The sequence below is a fragment of the Borostomias antarcticus genome (genome assembly GCF_949987555.1).
Source record: "Borostomias antarcticus genome assembly, contig: scaffold_63, whole genome shotgun sequence".
NCBI classification, from domain to species: domain Eukaryota; kingdom Metazoa; phylum Chordata; class Actinopteri; order Stomiiformes; family Stomiidae; genus Borostomias; species Borostomias antarcticus.
This window is the reverse complement of record NW_028176448.1, coordinates 1,054,506-1,072,658: the sequence shown is the minus strand read 5'-3', so window position 1 is coordinate 1,072,658 and position 18,153 is coordinate 1,054,506. Positions and strand designations below refer to the sequence as shown.

Genomic DNA, 18,153 nt, shown 5'->3' with positions numbered 1-18,153 from the left:
CAGTTATACTGTACGTATTACGTATTACGCATTAAGTAAAGGGCTATGAGACTGTTCACTGCTATTGACCGGCTGTTGGTTCCAGAGTTAGCTGCTGTTGCTTTCTTTGTCATGCTACTGACAGGCTGTGGGCAGAAGGGGGATCTTTATCAACCAAAAACCTCAATGGCGACCCATGATGTGTCTACTTATCATATAGGCTGAGGTTTTTCTGGTAACCTAGGAGGCTGCCAGATGATAGATTATTCTACCGGGGCGGCAGCAAATTGGTCTAAAAATTAGGTTCTGTTCGGCAAATAGTACAGCTATTCACCTCACAAAACCTAATTTTTATCCTTCATGTTCTGAGGTCATCGCTACGGGAGCTATTTTGGAGGGCCTCCTATGACTTGGGGGAAAGTTAGAATGGAATGATTATGGTGAACAGTATCTTATTATGAAGTGGTTTACTTTTCAGTCTTCAGTCAATAAAGACCCTGCAGTTGGTAGAGAGCTGTTTGCCGAGCAAGTTCCAGTTCAGCAGCTGGCTGAGGAGTTTGGTACGCCTTTGTATATATATTCCCGACAAGCTCTGGAAACTAACTATAAGGCCTATTATCAGTCACTGGCTGACGTGGCTCATCTGATTTGTTATGCAGTAAAAGCCAATAGTAATCTGGCGGTTTTAAATGTGCTAGCGCGACTTGGAGCTGGCTTTGATATCGTTTCTATTGGTGAGCTTGAGCGGGTTATTGCTGCTGGTGGTGATCCTAGGAAAGTGGTTTTTTCCGGTGTCGTCAAGCAGCGTCATGAAATACACCGGGCTTTGGAAGTCGGGGTTCACTGCTTCAATATTGAATCTGAACAGGAGCTTGAGTGTATTCAGGAAGAGGCTCAGGCAATGGACAAAATTGCCAGTGTATCGCTCCGGGTGAATCCGGATGTGGATGCCAAGACTCATCCATATATCTCCACTGGTCTTAAATATAATAAGTTTGGTATTGATATAAACCATGCTCCTGTTGTTTATGCCTGTGCTGCGGAATTGAGTCATATTGAGATAGTTGGGGTTGATTGCCATATTGGCTCGCAGCTGACCACAACAGGACCGTTTCTTGATGCATTGGAGCGTCTGCTGTTATTAATGGATCAGCTAAAAGCACAGGGAATTAATCTGAAGCATCTTGATATTGGCGGTGGTCTCGGTGTTCAGTATCAGGATGAAGTTGTGCCTTCACCTTACGACTATCTGGTATCGGTGAAACAGCGACTGGCTGATAAAGGCTATGGTGAATTGACGCTGATCGTCGAACCTGGGCGTTCCATTGCCGCTCAGGCAGGTATTATGCTGACTCGCGTTGAACTTATTAAGCCTACCGAGGGAAAGAATTTTGCCATAGTTGATGGCGCCATGAATGATCTGTTGAGACCTTCCATCTACAGCGCTTGGCACACGATTGTTAATACGGTAGAACACTCAGGTGTTGAAAATCTGCCTTATGATGTGGCGGGGCCAGTCTGTGAAAGTGGTGACTTTCTAGGTAAGGAGCGAGCGCTAGCCATCAGGGAAGGGGATCTTCTGGCAGTTTATTCTGTGGGCGCCTACGGGTTTGTTATGAGTTCAAATTACAATACCCGTTGTCGAGCGGCTGAAGTGATGGTTGATGGTGCTGAAGCTCATGTGATTCGTCGACGTGAAACCATCGATGAACAGTTTGACTCAGAAAATATATTACCTCTGCCATGAGTGTACAGAAAGCCCAGAGCCTTTAGAAAACGAAGAAAGAAACCAGTTATGTTGCTACATTTCACCAAAATGCATGGTTTGGGTAACGACTTTATGGTGGTCGATATGGTGTCCCAGAGCTTGCGTCTGCCTCCGGGGAGAATCAGCCCCCTTGCTGATCGGCGGTTCGGGGTTGGTTTTGATCAGCTACTGCTTGTTGAGCCACCGACTAATCCGGATATGGACTTTCGCTACCGTATATTTAATGCCGATGGCATAGAAGTGGAGCAGTGTGGTAACGGTGCGCGTTGTTTTGCCCTATTTGTGCGTGATAAGAAGCTGATCGGACGGGACAGAATCCTAGTACAAACTGCTTGCGGGAACATTGAGCTGAATATTCAAAGTAATGGCGAAGTATCTGTTGATATGGGGATGCCTAGGCTGGATCCTGAGCAAGTGCCATTTAATGCTCAGCAGCGTTCCGTTACCTACCCTATACAAATTGAAGATCAGGTTATTGAGGTGTCCGCCATTTCCGTGGGGAACCCACACTGCGTTTATCGGGTGGATGATGTTCATAAGGCGCCCGTAGAAACTTGGGGGCCAATCATTGAAGCGCATCCTGATTTTTCACGGAAATGTAATGCCGGGTTTATGCAGGTGGTCGGTACCGATGAAATTAACTTACGGGTATTTGAGCGTGGCGTTGGCGAAACACTTGCCTGCGGTACTGGAGCCTGTGCTGCAGTGGTTGCTGGACGTCTGCAAGGTTTGCTGGATGAAACGGTCAAAGTAAATTTGCTAGGAGGCAGTTTGTTTATTTATTGGCTTGGTGAAGGTAGTCCGGTTATGATGACAGGAGCTGCAACCAGTGTTTATGAAGGATACACCCGGCTATAAATTAGCTAAGGGCTTAATAATGACTGAGCAAATCGTCGAAGCAGACAAGGAAACGCAAGAAGCTCTTGATGGGCCGATGACTTCTAATGAGTTAAAGGCTATGAAACCTGAGCAGGTTGCTGATTATTTAAAAAAGCACCATGATTTCTTTGTGGGGCGTGATGAGCTGTTGTTGGATCTTACACTGCCTCACCAACGAGGAGATACCATCTCTTTAGTGGAGCGTCAGGTATGGTTGCTGCGGAAGCGTTCTCTGGATTATCGGCGCCAGCTGTCTAGTTTGGCTGAGAATGCCAAGGATAATGAAAAACTGTTTGAGCGGATGAGGCTGTTGGTATTGGCTTTACTGGAAAGCAAGGACTTGGAACAACTGGTTGAAGTCATCAACGATAGCCTCAATCATGAATTCGGTATTGAGTTTCATTCCCTGATTCTGTTCAGTGAAAAGCCGATGAGCCTGCCGGTAAGAATTGAGCATACAGATGTTGTTGTTGATGCACTGGGATCCATCATGACCCGTGGCATGGCAATTTGTGGACAGATCACCAATGTGGAGTTGGATTTCCTGTTTCAGGAGCAGGCAGAGAATGTCGGCTCGGTGGCTATTGTTCCTTTGAACTATTCCTTAAGTGACCCACCTCAACTGGGGGTTCTTGCTTTGGGCAGTAAAGATAAAGACCATTTCAAGGCGAGTATGGGGACCCTGTTTATCAGTTATCTAGGTGATATCTTGAGTAGAAGTCTGGCTCGACAGTTGCATTCATGAGTAACACTTCTACTGATAGTTTTAGAAGTAGCTGCCTGTAGAAGTCTCTGGCCGTTTTTATCGATTACTTCCGTTATGAAAAGCAACACTCTCAGCATACACTTTCGGCCTATAACCGTGACATCCCTCGAGTAATGCAGCAGGCATCAGCTGCCAAGTGCCATGATTGGGGAGATGTGACGGAAAAGCAACTTAAGGACTGGCTTGGCCTCTGTCATAACGATGGGCTGTCTAGTCGAAGTTTGCAGCGGCTGATCTCTTCTATTCGCCGTTTTTACCAGTATTTGCGGGCACGTGGTGAGGTGTCCAATAACCCTGCGAAGCTTCTGCGTGCCCCTAAAACCTGGAGACCTTTACCCATAACGCTTGATGTTGATCAGGTTAATAATCTTCTTGATGATCAGTACGGTCAGGCTGATGGAGATCCTCTAAAGTGTCGTGACTTAGCAATACTGGAGCTCTTGTATTCTTCAGGCTTACGCCTCGCTGAACTGGCAGTGCTGAATATTGATAGTTTCTCAGACGGGTTTTCTCAGGTCAGGGTATTGGGTAAGCGCAGCAAAGAACGCGTAGTTCCTGTTGGTAGTAAAGCGCGTCAAGCGGTTCAGCGTTGGTTATCATTTTGTGAGCTATTTGTACAAGAAGACAGCGATAGTGCTTTGTTCTTGTCGAAGCTTGGACAGCTGTACCAGTACTAGGCAGATTCAGAATCGTATTAAAGAGTTCGCCAAGGAAGCGTGTATGCCGGTTGGTGTTTACCCACACATGTTAAGACACTCTTTTGCCCGCCATATACTGGAGTCCAGTGGTGATCTGCGTTCTGTGCAGGAACTCCTTGGCCACACTGATATATCCACAACCCAGATTTACACCCATCTGGATTTTCAGCATCTGGCGGCAGTATATGATAAAGCTCATCCAAGGGCTAAAAAGAAAAAAAATAATAAAGACGTTTAGCAGCATACTTCATGTTCAGAGTATCTCTAAATTTTATCGGAGGTGCCAAGAATAATAATGCGTGAATTCAACTTGTCAGTGCAATTGTCTCTTTGTTTAAATACGTCATATAATTGTTAAAACTGTCTTTCACCACCCTTGTAAGAGATATACCAACTCGTAAAAACCCCATAAAGTTCGGATGATCGTGCATTGTCTTCCCTCCAAGCCAACAACGTGTCGCTCTTGATTATTGATCGGTAACTTATTAATTCCGTGGAAACAGAATAATACCAATCTGTAGGTGTGGGTTTGGCATGGCTTTTTCTTTTGATTTGGAAAGAATCGCCTTTGGGTGTGGTTCTTTTGATATGACAATGCAGCCACTAAAGCATCAAGGTTTTCGGTATATCGGTAACGAAAAAGAGTCGCACCAATCAACTACTAGTTCAATTACCTACAATAATTATGTTGATGCCAGAAATGCTGTACTGAGTAGCCTGTAAGCCTTTGATTTAACCACACACATACTCTGATCTTTGTGGACTAATATAGGTGACTTTGGGAATGACTTAAATGGGTAGTTTCCATTTAATTAACATCGGATAAACCACCGGCTATGCTGTGGTGATTCGCATGGATTTTACCGTGGCTACGGTAGCTAATCTTCATGTGTATACCAAAAAACTGGAAGGAAACAGAATGCGAGATTACAAGAGTTTGGCCCATACGTGATGGGATTGTAAGTATCACCTTGTTTTTATTCCAAAGAGATGGCGTAAGGTGATTTACGTAATGCTACGGAAGTCTCTTGGAGAAATTTTTAATGGACTTGCCAGAAGACAAGGTTACAAGATTTTGTAGGGACATCTGATGCAAGATTATGTACATATGAGCATTAGTATCCATCCGCAATATCCAGTTTCATAAGTGGTTGGTTATCTGATGGGAAAGTGCGAAATGGAGATTGCGAGAAACTTTAAAGGTGAGCAAAGAAACTTCAATGGTGAGCACTTCTGGGCCAGAGGATATTTTGTATCGACAGCTGGGTTTGATGAAGAAGTGGTGAGAGCATACATCCGAAATCAAGAAAAGAATGACTTCAAATAGAGCGCCGTATCATCTTATTGGTAGGAGGTACTTGGGCGCAATCAAACCCATTAGAGGTCGTAATCAAATAAGCCTCCGGCTATGCTATGGGTCAGTTAACTACCAGTAATTCATAGCTTGTTCAGCGGGATACTGAAATGGCATGGCGTTAGAAATACTGGAACAGGAGCCACAATGAAGGCCGATTTTTATGAAGGGCTGCGAAGGCAGCTGTATAAGCTGAAGCAGGAAGGTCTCTATAAAAGTGAACGTGTGATCAGCTCCCAGCAGCAGGCTGAAATCAAGGTAGCCACTGGACAAGAGGTGCTTAACTTCTGTGCCAATAACTACCTTGGACTGGCGAATTCTCCTGAGCTTATTGAAGCGGGGAAGAAGGGACTGGATGAATATGGCTTTGGTATGGCATCCGTACGTTTTATTTGTGGTACTCAGACCATTCATAAAGATCTGGAAGCTCGTATCTCAGAGTTTCTGGGTATGGAAGATACCATTCTTTATTCTTCTTGTTTTGACGCTAATGGTGGCCTTTTTGAAACCATTATTGGGCCTGATGACGCTATTATCGGTGACGCCTTGAACCATGCCAGTATTATAGATGGTGTGCGCTTGTCTAAAGCTAAGCGTTTCCGTTATGCCAATAACGATATGGCCGATTTGGAAGTGCAGTTGCAGGCTGCCGATGCTGCAGGTGCCAAAACCAAGTTGATTGCCACCGACGGAGTTTTTTCAATGGATGGTGTTATTGCCAACCTCAAGGGAGTCTGCGACCTAGCTGATAAATACGGTGCTCTGGTTATGGTTGATGATTGCCATGCCACTGGGTTTATTGGTGATACAGGTGCTGGTACTCATGAGTACTGTGGTGTGATGGGACGTGTGGATATTCTTACTGGCACATTAGGTAAAGCGCTGGGTGGAGCATCAGGCGGTTATACTTCTGGGAAAAAGGAGGTGATTGACTGGTTACGTAACCGTTCACGTCCTTACCTGTTCTCTAATACTCTGGCTCCCAGTATTGCTGTAGCTTCTATCAAGGTATTGGATATTCTGGCCTCAGGTGGTGAACTCTGGCAGAAAGTACGTGACAACGCAGAATACTTTCGTTCAAAAATGATTAGGCTTGGATTTACCTTGGCCGGTGCCGATCACCCTATCGTTCCAGTGATGCTGGGAGATGCTTCTCTTGCTGGGACGTTTGCTGACCGTATGCTGGAAGAGGGTATCTATGTGGTTGGTTTCTCTTTCCCTGTGGTACCAAAAGGACAGGCAAGAATTCGTACTCAGATGTCTGCATCCCATAGCAGAGAGCATTTGAATAAAGCGATTGCCGCTTTCACCAAGGTTGGCCGAGAACTTAGCGTGATCAACTGATATTACTGAAAGAAGGCTTGTTATTCTGAATAGTGGACCCATTGAGAAAACCGAAACTGTGAAGACATTAGCCAAAAGCAAAGCAGAACAAGGCATCTGGATGGAAGACCATCCCAAACCAGAAGTTAGTTACAACGATGTACTGATCAAGATTCGTAAGACTGCCATTTGTGGTACTGATATGCATATCTACCACTGGGATGAGTGGTCACAAAAGACCATTCCTGTTGGTATGCACGTTGGGCATGAGTTTGTCGGTGAAATCGTAGATATGGGAGAAGGCGTTTGCGGCTTTAATATAGGTCAGCGAGTATCCGGTGAAGGACATATCACCTGCGGGCACTGTCGTAACTGCCGTGCAGGACGTCGTCATCTCTGTAACTTTACCGTGGGTGTGGGTGTTAATCGAGACGGAGCCTTTGCAGAATACCTAGTGATTCCGGCGGTTAATACTTTCCCGATTCCGGATGACATCAGTGATGAGCTGGCTTCAATTTTCGATCCTTTTGGTAATGCAGTACATACCGTGCTCTCTTTTGATTTGGTGTGTGAGGATGTCCTGATTACTGGCGCTGGCCCTATTGGTATTATGGCGGTAGCGATTTGTAAGCATGTGGGGGCCCGTAACGTTGTCATCACCGATGTGAATGAATACCGACTGAATCTTGCCATTAAGATGGGTGCCAGCCGTGCGGTCAATGTTGCAAATACTGATCTTAAAGATGTAATGACTGAACTTGGCATGGTTGAAGGTTTTGATGTTGGTCTTGAAATGTCAGGTAATGGTCGTGCATTTAAGCAGATGCTGGAAAATATGAACCACGGTGGCAAAGTTGCGCTGCTGGGGATTCCTGCCAGTGATACTGTGATTGACTGGGATCAGGTGATTTTCAAAGGTCTGGTGATTAAAGGTATCTATGGCCGTGAGATGTTTGAAACTTGGTACAAGATGACCAGCATGCTGCAGTCTGGCCTTGATATCTCTCCAGTAATTACTCACAGCTTCCCGGTCGATGATTTTGAGAAGGGTTTTGAAATCATGTGGTCAGGACAGTCTGGAAAGGTGATTCTGGATTGGAGTTAAGAAACTCATACTTTAAAAGAGGCAGCGTACGCTACCTCTTTTAATATGTTGTTAGGCTATATCAATTAAACTTTTAACCTATTAATCGGAATAGTTAGCTGTTCAGGTCGAAGAGTAATCTCCTCAAGGAGGTAAATAACGTGAGTTCGACGAGATAAGCCCTTGCGCTACTTAGGCTACAGCTTTTTTATACATATTTACGTTGCAGGGGAAGAGTGATTTGAGTACTTTCCAACAAAACATCAATATGCCTCAAGCCCTTAAAATCAAATGGCTGGAGCCAAAATTGAAGCGTAGAACTCACGTTAAATACAAAATGTTGTGGCTCTTTTGATACGACAATGCAACCGCTAAAGCATCATGATTTTCGATATATCCGGTAACGAAAAAGAGATGATTTTATGGCGATATAACATCGTCAAACCAATAACTACGTAACACCGTCTATTATGAACGCAAACTACGCTAATACCTTTGATTATTCATTCTTCTCACCAGTTCGTGATTATTTGGACGCTATCATTCAGCATCTTGAATCAACTTGCCAACAAGAGCATTGCACCATAGAGAGCTATATCCAGACTGAAGACAACGAAGTATTGCGCCTTCTTTTCCATGAGGATCTGGATAAGCAGGCTAATAATGAGCTGCAGCAATCTTCAGTAACTGGTAGTTACGGTGAGCAGAGGAATCACGTCAGGGAAAAATACCTCCAGACAACTGACTAGCTTGTGGTGTTCTGTCGTAGTCAGGCGTGGCAGTTACAGCCAGCGGAAGCAATCCAGCGTGCTTCCACTGGATGCTCAGTTAAACCTCAATACTGACAAGTACTCTGATGACATGATGGGGAAAATTGTCAGAGATGTGATGGATCGCTCTTATGATAGAACGATTAAACGGCATCGTTATGGTTACCACGGTATGGTTGGAAAACGACAGGCTATGCAACTAGTAGCGGATACGGCTCAAAACTTTGAGGCTTTTTACGAACAGAGCAAGGTTGTGATTGAGCAAACAGAAGCCCTGCAGATACTCAATTTTGATGATAATGGCTTGGTGATGCGCCAGTAAGGGTTGAGAAGCCACACGTAAGAACGCGCAAAAGAGTTAGCAAAAGATGCAAGCACGGCTCAGTCCGAGAGAGAAGAAAGGTCGCAAACAAATGGCTCAGGTAGCCACCATTTATACGGTAAAACCCAATCTATGAACGGCAAAATCGGCCATGGATATGGATCGGAAGAGCGACAACGTTGTTAAATACCATCCTCCAGCCAAAAATAAGAGAGTGTTGGCCAGTGTAGAAAGAGAGGCGGAAGCCGTGATAGAAGAAGATTTCTAGGAAGCTCTCAGGCAAGATCCTGAGCAGAAACGGCAGTTGGTCATTGTTATTGTGTATAGTTCCCTTTTTACGATGCCACATTTATTAGTGCCCCATGATTACCAAGGCGAGAGCATTTATTATGGAAGTTCCAATAAGCCTGCCAATCTCCACTTGAATACAGTGAATATAGCTCTCCATAGTGTCATGCTCTTGTTGGAGAATGGATTCAAGGTGCTGAATGATAGCGTACAAATGATCACAAACTGGAGAGAAGAATGAATAATTTAGGGTATTGTTGTAGGATGCGTTCACAAGAGACGGTGTTGTGTAGTTATTGGTTTGACAACGTTATATCATCATAAAACCGTCTCTTTTTTGTTACCTGATATATCTAACCACCTGATGTTTAGCGGCTGCATTGTCGTATCAAAAGAGCCGCCCACATGGTTATGGAGTGGCACGATCATCAGCGGACACTGGTTACCTAAATTATAAAAAAGAAGGGTGTTAAGGCAACTGTGATCATGGACTTTATCTGTGTACTTGAATATCTGTAAAAAGCCGGTCATTGCTTACACGACAAGGGTGGTGAGGCTATTGAAATCTGTGTGACAGAACGGTCCCTGCAGATACTCAGGGGATAGGTTTACAAGGTGGCCCTAGGAATCAAGCATGAGAGGTCCTCAAAAATTGGAGGCCATTGATAAGTGTGCAGACTATCTTCAAAAAAACCGTCTAGGACTCTGCTACGACGTGGCTTTGGATGTTGATATCCGATTGCCACAGAGTCGTTGATGGGGCTTGCCAACATTTGATCAATGAACGTATGGATCTAACTTGGGCAAAGTGGAGTTTACAAGGGGCAGAGGTTATGTTGAAGCTACGCTCATTGGATTCAAGTGGAGATTGGCAGGCGTATTGGAACTTCCATATGGAATTCTATAGCCTTGGTAATCATGAAGAACTAATGAATGTGGCGTCGTATCAAAAGAACCGCACCCATAAATGACTGTATGGATCTAGCCGAGGCAAAGTATAGTTTGCAAGGAGCAGAGGTTATGTTGAAGCTACGCTCACTGGATTCAAGTGAAGGGTGGCAGGCGTATTGGAACTTCCATAAGTAATGCTATCGCCTTCGTAATCATGGAGAACTAATGAATGGGCGTCGCAGTAATGGAACCACGCACATCTCAATTGCTTACTTTCCCTTTAGGTAACCAAGCACTTGTGAAACTGGATATTTCTGAGAGATGCTAATGCGCATATGTACATGATCTGGCATTAAAGGCCGTTCCAAAATCTTGCAAACTTGTCTTCTGGCAAGCCCATGGGAAATTGCTCCAAGATACTTCTTGAGCATTCCGTAACTAACCTTATGCTGTCTCTTAGGAATAAATACAAGGTGATACTTATAATTTCATCGCGTATGGGTCAAGCTCTTGTAAACTCGCATTCGGTCTTCTTCACGGTTTTTGGTCGAAACATGAATATTAGCTACTGTCGCCAAGGTAAACCCTATGAGAGTCACCCCGGCATAGCCGGCGGTGTAGCAGATGTTAATTAGTGGGTCAAGCCATGCTGACAGTCCTGTATGTAATTGCTATCACGGCAGAAGTCATGGCCGGAGCGCTTTCTGCCGGACGTAGAGGCATGGATCCCGGAGGTGTTATTTTTGTCGCCTGCTGTACAGCCATTGGCGGTGGCTCGGTAAGATATATGCTATTGGGGAGTTATCCACTAACGTGGGTTGAAACACCGATCTATATCGTTATTATAACTGCAGCAGCTATCCTGGCGATCTTTTTACAGTGATACATGAAGCATATGTTCAAAGTGTTCTTAGTGCTGGATGCCATAGGACTCATAACCTTCAGTATTATAGGGGCATAGAAAACACTGGACCTTGGACATGGCTATACTATTGCCAGCGTCATGGCGGTAATTACTGGAGTATTTGGTGGGATTCTCAGGGATATTATCTGCAATAATGTTCCACTTGTATTTCGAAAAGAACTTTACGCCAGTGTCGCCCTAATCTCTATCGGCTTTTACTTCGCATTGCAGCTGCTCGTGGTCAACCTTACAGGCACTGTGATATCTATACTGGTCTTTGGCTTTATTTTCCGAATGGTTGCTGTTCACTTTAACCTTGAGCTTCCAAAATTCGTTTACAAAGAGTCAACTCATTGATTATCAGCTAACTTTATTTACACCTTATTGTGGCAGGGACGCACTCATGACAGACAGATTGTTGAGCAAAGTGATCAGCGCTTTAAAGCTTTCAGCCTTATCAACCACTTGGTTTGGTGAAATGCGGATGGTGCGGCTATCTTGATACGACAATGCAGCCGCTAAAATATCATGGTTTTCGATATATCCGGTAACGAAAAAGAGATTGTTTTATGGCGATATAACGTCGTCAAGACAATAACTCCATAACACTGTCTCTTGTGAATACATACTGAGCCAATACCCTCGATTATTCATTTTTCTCTCTAGCTCGTGATTATTTGGACGCTATGATTCAGACCATAGAATCCATTCTCAAACAAGAGCATGGCACCATAGAGAGCTATATCCAGACTGAAGGCAACGAAGTGTTGCACCTTCTTCTCCAATGGTATCTGGATACACAGGCCAATGATGAGCTGCAGCAATCGTTGGTAACGAGTAGTGACGGAGAGTAGAGAAAGTACGTAGGGGAAATACCTCCAGACAACTGACCAGCTTGCTTGGTTCTGTCGTAGCTAAGCGTCGCAGTTACAGTCAGCGTAAGCAATCCAGCGTGCTTCCGCTGGATGCTAAGTTAAACCTTAATACTGACAAGTACTCTGATGGCATGAGAGGAAAAATTGTCAGTAATGTGATGGATTGCTCTTATGATCGAATGATTAAACGACATCGTTAGAGTTGCCCAAGTATGGTTGGAAAACGACAGGCTACGCAACTGGTAGCGGATACGGCTCAAGACTTTGGGTATTTTACGAACAGCGCAAGGTTTTGATTGGGCAAATAGAAGGCCTGCAGATTCTCAGTTTTGACGGTCATGGTCTAGTGATGCGCCAGAAATGGTTTAGAGAAGTAATTAGGAAGAACGCGCAAAAGAGTCAGCGGAAGCTGCAAACTAGGCTCGTGCTAGAGAGAAGAAAGATTGCAAACGAATGGCACAGGTAGCCTCAGTTTATACGGTCAAACCCAATCCTCGAACGGCAGAATCGGTCATGGATATGGATCGGAAGAGTAACAACGTTGTTAAATTCCGGCCTTCGGCTAAGAATAAGAGAGTGTGGGCCAGTGTAGAAAGAGAGGCGGAAGCCGTGATAGAAGAAGCTTTTGAGGAAGCGTACAGGCTAGATCCAGAGCAGAAACGGCAGTAGGTCATTGTTATTGATGGGCACCATCATCAGCGGGAACTGATTACCTAGATTATGAAAAAGAAGGGAGTTAAGGCAACCATCATCATGGACTTTATCAATGTACTTGAATATCTGTGGAAAGCCGGTAACTGCTTACATGACAAGGGGTATTCGGTTATTGAAAGTGTGGTGGCAGAACGGTCCATGAATATACTCAGGGGAGAGTCTGACAAGGTGACTAGGGGAATCTGGCAAAGTGCGAGCCAGAGAGGTCTGACAAAATGGGAGGTTATTGATAAGCTTGGAGACTATCTTCAAAAAACAAGTCTCAGGTTCTGCTATGACAAGGTGCTGGATGTTGGGTACTAGATTGCTAGTAGAGTCATTGAGGAAGCTTGCCATCATTTGATTAATTACCGTATGGATCTAACTTGGGCAAAGTGGAGTTTACAAGGGGCAGATGTTATGTTGAAGCTACGCTCATTGGATTCAAGTGGAGATTGGCAGGCGTATTGGAACTTCCATATGGAGTTCTATAGTCTTGGTAATCATGAAGAACTAATGACTGTGACGTCGTAGTAAGGGAAATTACACCCAAATCAGTTTTTAAAGCAAGGCCTGAAATCACGTGGCTTAAGTTCTTTTCAAACTCATTTTATGATTGGAAAATACTTATAGTGGTTAATAACAGAAAAAAACAGTGGATCATGCTTGCAAGCTGAACAGGTTTCCTTATAATCGGCTGCGTCTGGTGAGTGATGAAGTTTGTCCTGAGCAGGAGCAAGATGGTGGGCGTAGCTCAGTTGGCAGAGCTCCGGATTGTGATTCCGGTGGTCGAGGGTTCGAGCCCCTTCGCCCACCCCATCTTACCTGCTTCTGTGTCTAATCATGTTGCACTCCTTGCTTTACCAAGCTGTTGTTATTTTTGCATTTCCATAAGTTTGTCGTGTTTCATTTGGGAGTGGTTCCCATACTACGATGCCCCAGTAAATTAGTTCTCCATGATTACGAAAGCGAGATGGTCATTGTGGAAGTTCCGATATGCCTGCCAAACTTAACTTGAATCCAGTGAGCGTAGCTTCAACACAGCCTCTGCCCATTGCTGGCTCCATTTTGCCTAGAGTAGATCTATACGTTATTGATCAAATTGCGGAAAGCTACATCGATGACTCCACTGGCAATCGGATAGCCAGCATCCAGTGCCTTGTCATAGCAGAATCTGAGACTTGTTTTTTGAAAGTCTTCAAGCTTATCGATGACCTCACGTTTTGTCTGACCTCTCTTGCTTGTACTTTGCCGGATTCCTAAGGCCACCCTGCCAGACTTTCCCCAGAGTATCTTTAGGGACAGTTTTGTCACCCAGCTTTCAATAGTCTCATTCCCTTATCGTGTAAGCAGTGACAGGCTTTCCACAGATATCCAAGGATATGTATAAATTACATGATGATGGTTGTCTTAACTCCATTCTTTTTCATAATCTAGGTAATCAGTTTACGCTTATAATGGTGTCCATCAATAACAATGACCGGCTGCCGTTTCTGCTCCTGATTTCGCCTGAGCGCTTCCTAGGAAGCTTCCTCTATCACGGTTTCAGCCTCTCTTTTTACACTGGCACACACTCTATTATTCCTGTCCGGAGGACGTAATTTAACAACGTTGTTGTTCTTCCGATCCATATCCATGACCTATTCTGCCGTTCGAGTATTGGGTTTTACCACGTAAACGGTGGCTACCGGTGCCATTCGTTTGCGATCTTTCTTCTCTCCTAGATTGAGCTTGGCTTGCAGCTTCGGCTGACTCTTGTGCGAGTTCTTCCTAGTTGCTTCTCTCAATACTTCTGGGTGCATCATCAGTCCCTTATCACCAAAACTGATGGTCTACAGGTCTTCTGTTTGTTCAATCCCAACCTTGCGCTGTTCGTAAAAAGACTTAAAGTCTTGAGCCGTATCAACTACGAGTTGTAAAGCCTAACGTTTTCAACCATGCTTGGGGGACTATGACGTTGTCGTTTAATCGCCAGATCATGAGAGCGATCCATCACATCGCTGATGATTTCCCCCTCATGCTATCAGAGTACTGGTAGTATTTAGGTTTAACCGAGTATCCAGTGGGAACACGCTTGATTACTGCTGCTGGCTGTAACTGCGACGCCTGACTATGATCGAACAAAACAAGCTGGTCAGGTGTCTGGAGGTATTTTTTTCTGACGTGATTCCTCTGCAAATCATCGCTATCGTTACCGACGATTGTTGCGGCTCATCATTGGCCGGCTTAGCCAGATATCTGGGAAGAGAAGGCGGCACATTTCGTTGCCTTCAGTCTGCATATAGCTCTCTGTGGTGCCATGCTCTTGTTGGAGAGTGGATCCAAGGTGCTGAATGATAGCATCCAAATGATAACGTGCTGGTGAGAAGAATGAATAATCGAGGTTATTGGTGTAGGATGCGTTCACAAGAGACGGTGTTATGGAGTTATTGATTTTACACCATTATATCACCATAAAACCGTCTCTTTTTCGTTACCGGATATATCGAAAATAATGATGTTTTAGCGGCTGCATTGTTGTATCAAAAGAGCCTCCCCCAATGTATTTCACCGTTAGACAGTGGGATTCAGGGGAATATCAATTTGGGTGGTGAAACGCAGTACCAAGGAGATCATCGGGGATGCCTTCATTTGACATTGTCTCTGAAGTGGATATGCATGAACTGGTCAACTCAATTGACCAAGCAAATCGTGAGCTAACTACTAGGTTTGACTTTCGCTGTGTTGACGCCAGCTATGAGAAGAGTGGTGAGACAGGAATCATTCTGGTTGCTGATGTTGATTTTCAGCTGGCTCAGATGGTTGAGATGCTGAAAACCAAAATGGTTAAACGAGGTATTAACGTTAAGTGCCTAGAAGTGAATGATCACTACGGATCTGGGAAGCAGGTTAAACAGGAAGTTGTGGTTCGTCAGGGGTTGGATAAGGACCTGACAAAAAAAATTGTCAATATGATCAAGGATGCCAAGTTGAAAGTACAGACAGCCATTCAGGGTGATCAGGTTCGTGTGATGGGAAAGCACAGGGATGATCTACAGACGGTTATTGCATTCCTCAAAGAGGCAGATTTGGATATGCCGCTGCAATACAACAATTTCAGAGACTGATTACGATAGAATTAGTTTTCTACGTAATGTTCGACTTTTTTAGAGAACATGAAAGTTTAAAATCCCTGACTTCCCAATGGTTACAACGTAAATAGCGTACGTAGTGCAACATAATTATGCTAATCTGGTGGGTATCGAAGTGTAAATTTGGCGTTATTCTATGTTTCCGAGAGTTTGGTCATAGTGGCCGAATTCCTTGAAAATCAGGGGATGTGCGACTTTTGGGAAAGTAAGAAAAGTCGTACATCGTTAGAGACTGTAAAAAACTGTTCCCACTATGCAGTGGGGACGTTTTTCATTCTGGATGTAAGCTGTTATCTTCTTTGTTACACCTTAGTTTATGCCAACAAAACCTATAAGAAGAGATGTGGCACCGCAAATAACCAAGATAAGCTATGGACTGCTTTTCACCACCGCAATTGATATTTCCCTGAATCACACTGTTCAAACGGTAAAATACATTCAGGACAATTGGGATACTGCCATTCCAGTACCAGATTAATAGTCTGGATCGGATCACCAAGGCTTGGTTGCCGCTACATGTCTGGAGCTAAAGGATAGCTGAATATATTATGGTGCGGCTATTTTGATACGACAATGCAGTCGCTAACACATCAGGGTTGCGATATAGCGGTAACGAAAAAGAGACCGTTTTACGGTGATGTAACGTCGTCAAACCAATAACTACATAACACCGTCCCTTGTGAACGCATCCTATGCCAATACCATCGATTATTCATTCTTCTCACAGCTCGAGATAATTTGGACCCTATCATTCAGCATCTTGAATCTACTCTCCAACAATAGCATGGCAACATAGAGAGCCATATCCAGACTGAAGGCAACTAATTGTTGCATCTTCTTCTCCACGGGTATCTGGATAAGCTGGCCAATGATGAGCCGCAGCAATCGTCGGTAACTGGTAGCAACGGTAACCAGAGAAATTATGTCAGGGGAAATACCTCCAGACAATTGACCAGCTTGTTTGGTTCTGTCGTAGTTAGGCGTCGCAGTTACAGCCAGCTGAAACAATCAAGCGTTTTCCCGTTGGATGCTCAGTTAAACCTCAATACTTACAAGTACTCTGATGGAATGAGGGAAAAATTGGCAGCAATGTGATGGATCTCTTATATGACCGAACGTTTAAACGACATTGTGAGAGTTGCCTAGGTATGGTTGGAAAACGACAGGCTATGCAACTGGTCGTGGATACGGCTCAAGACTTTGCGGCTTTTTACGAAAAGCGTAAGATTGTGATTGAGCAAACAGAAGACCTGCATCCTAAGTTTTGTCGGTAAGAGCTTGGTGATGCGCTAAGAAGGGTTGATGGTAGCACCACGGAAGAACACGCAAAAGAGTCAGCAGAAGCTGCAAACCAAGCATAGTTGGGAGAGAAGAAAGATCGCAAACGGATGGTACAGGTAGCCACCGTGTTATACGGTAAAGCCCAATCCTCGAACTTCAGAATCGGTCATGGATATGGATATGGATATGGATATGAATATGGATATGGATATGGATATGGATATGGATATGGATATGGATATGGATATGGATATGGATATGGATATGGATATGGATATGGATATGGATATGGATATGGATATGGATATGGATAGGAAGAGCGATAACGTTGTGAAATTACGTCCTCTAGCTAGGAATGAGAGAGTGTGGGTCAGTGTAGAAAGAGAGGCGAAAGTCGTGATAGAAGAAGCTTTCGTGGAAGCGCTCAGGCGAGATTCGGAGCAGAAACGCAGTGGGTCATTGTTATGTATGGGCACCATCATCAGCGAAACTTATTACCGGGATGATGACAAAGAAGGTAGTTAAGGCAACCATCATTATGAACTTTATCCACGTTTTAGAATATTTGTGGAAAGCTTGGCACTGCTTACATGACAACGGGAATGAGATTATTGAAAGATGGGTGGCAGAACGGTTCATGAATATACTCATGTGAGAGTCTGACAAGGTGGCCCTAGGAATCCGGCAAAGTGCGAGCATGAGAGGTCTGACAAAACGTGAGGCAATTGATAAGGTGGTGGTTCTTTTTATACGACAATGCAATCGCTAAAACATCATGGTTTTCGATATATCAGGTACGAAAAAGAGACGGGTTTATGGTTATATCACGTTGTCAAACCAATAACTAACGTGAGTTCGACGCTCCAAGTTTGGCTACATCCCTTGGATTTTAATGGCTTGAGTCATAGTGATGTTTTTTGAAAAGTGCTCAATGGCTAATTCGGAGCATTTGCCAGCCAATAAAGCATTCAAATCACTCTTTTTCTGTAACATGGATATGTACGAGAAGGCTGAATCATATGTAGCGTAAGGGCGTATCTCGTCTACCTTACGGTAACCTAGGAGAGTGTAGTTTGCAAGTGGCAGAGGCTGTGTTGAAGCTACGCGCACTGGATTAAAATAGAGATTGGCAGGCGTATTGGAACTC

At 44.2% G+C, this 18,153-nt stretch overlaps 2 protein-coding genes across 2 annotated transcripts; both read left to right on the top strand.

Annotated features, from left to right (window-relative positions):
* Positions 1-5,591: 5,591 nt before the first annotated feature.
* Positions 5,592-6,788, top strand: LOC311328495 (2-amino-3-ketobutyrate coenzyme A ligase-like; the record flags this gene model as incomplete). Its single annotated transcript, XM_084462456.1, has 1 exon — positions 5,592-6,788. The coding sequence occupies one exon, from the start codon at positions 5,592-5,594 to the stop codon at positions 6,786-6,788; it is 1,197 nt and encodes a 398-aa protein (XP_084318582.1).
* Positions 6,789-15,215: 8,427 nt separating this feature from the next.
* Positions 15,216-15,701, top strand: LOC311328494 (UPF0234 protein-like; the record flags this gene model as incomplete). The annotated part of the gene is made up of 1 exon (XM_084462455.1): positions 15,216-15,701. The coding sequence occupies one exon, from the start codon at positions 15,216-15,218 to the stop codon at positions 15,699-15,701; it is 486 nt and encodes a 161-aa protein (XP_084318581.1).
* Between the last annotated feature and the right edge of the window lie 2,452 nt (positions 15,702-18,153).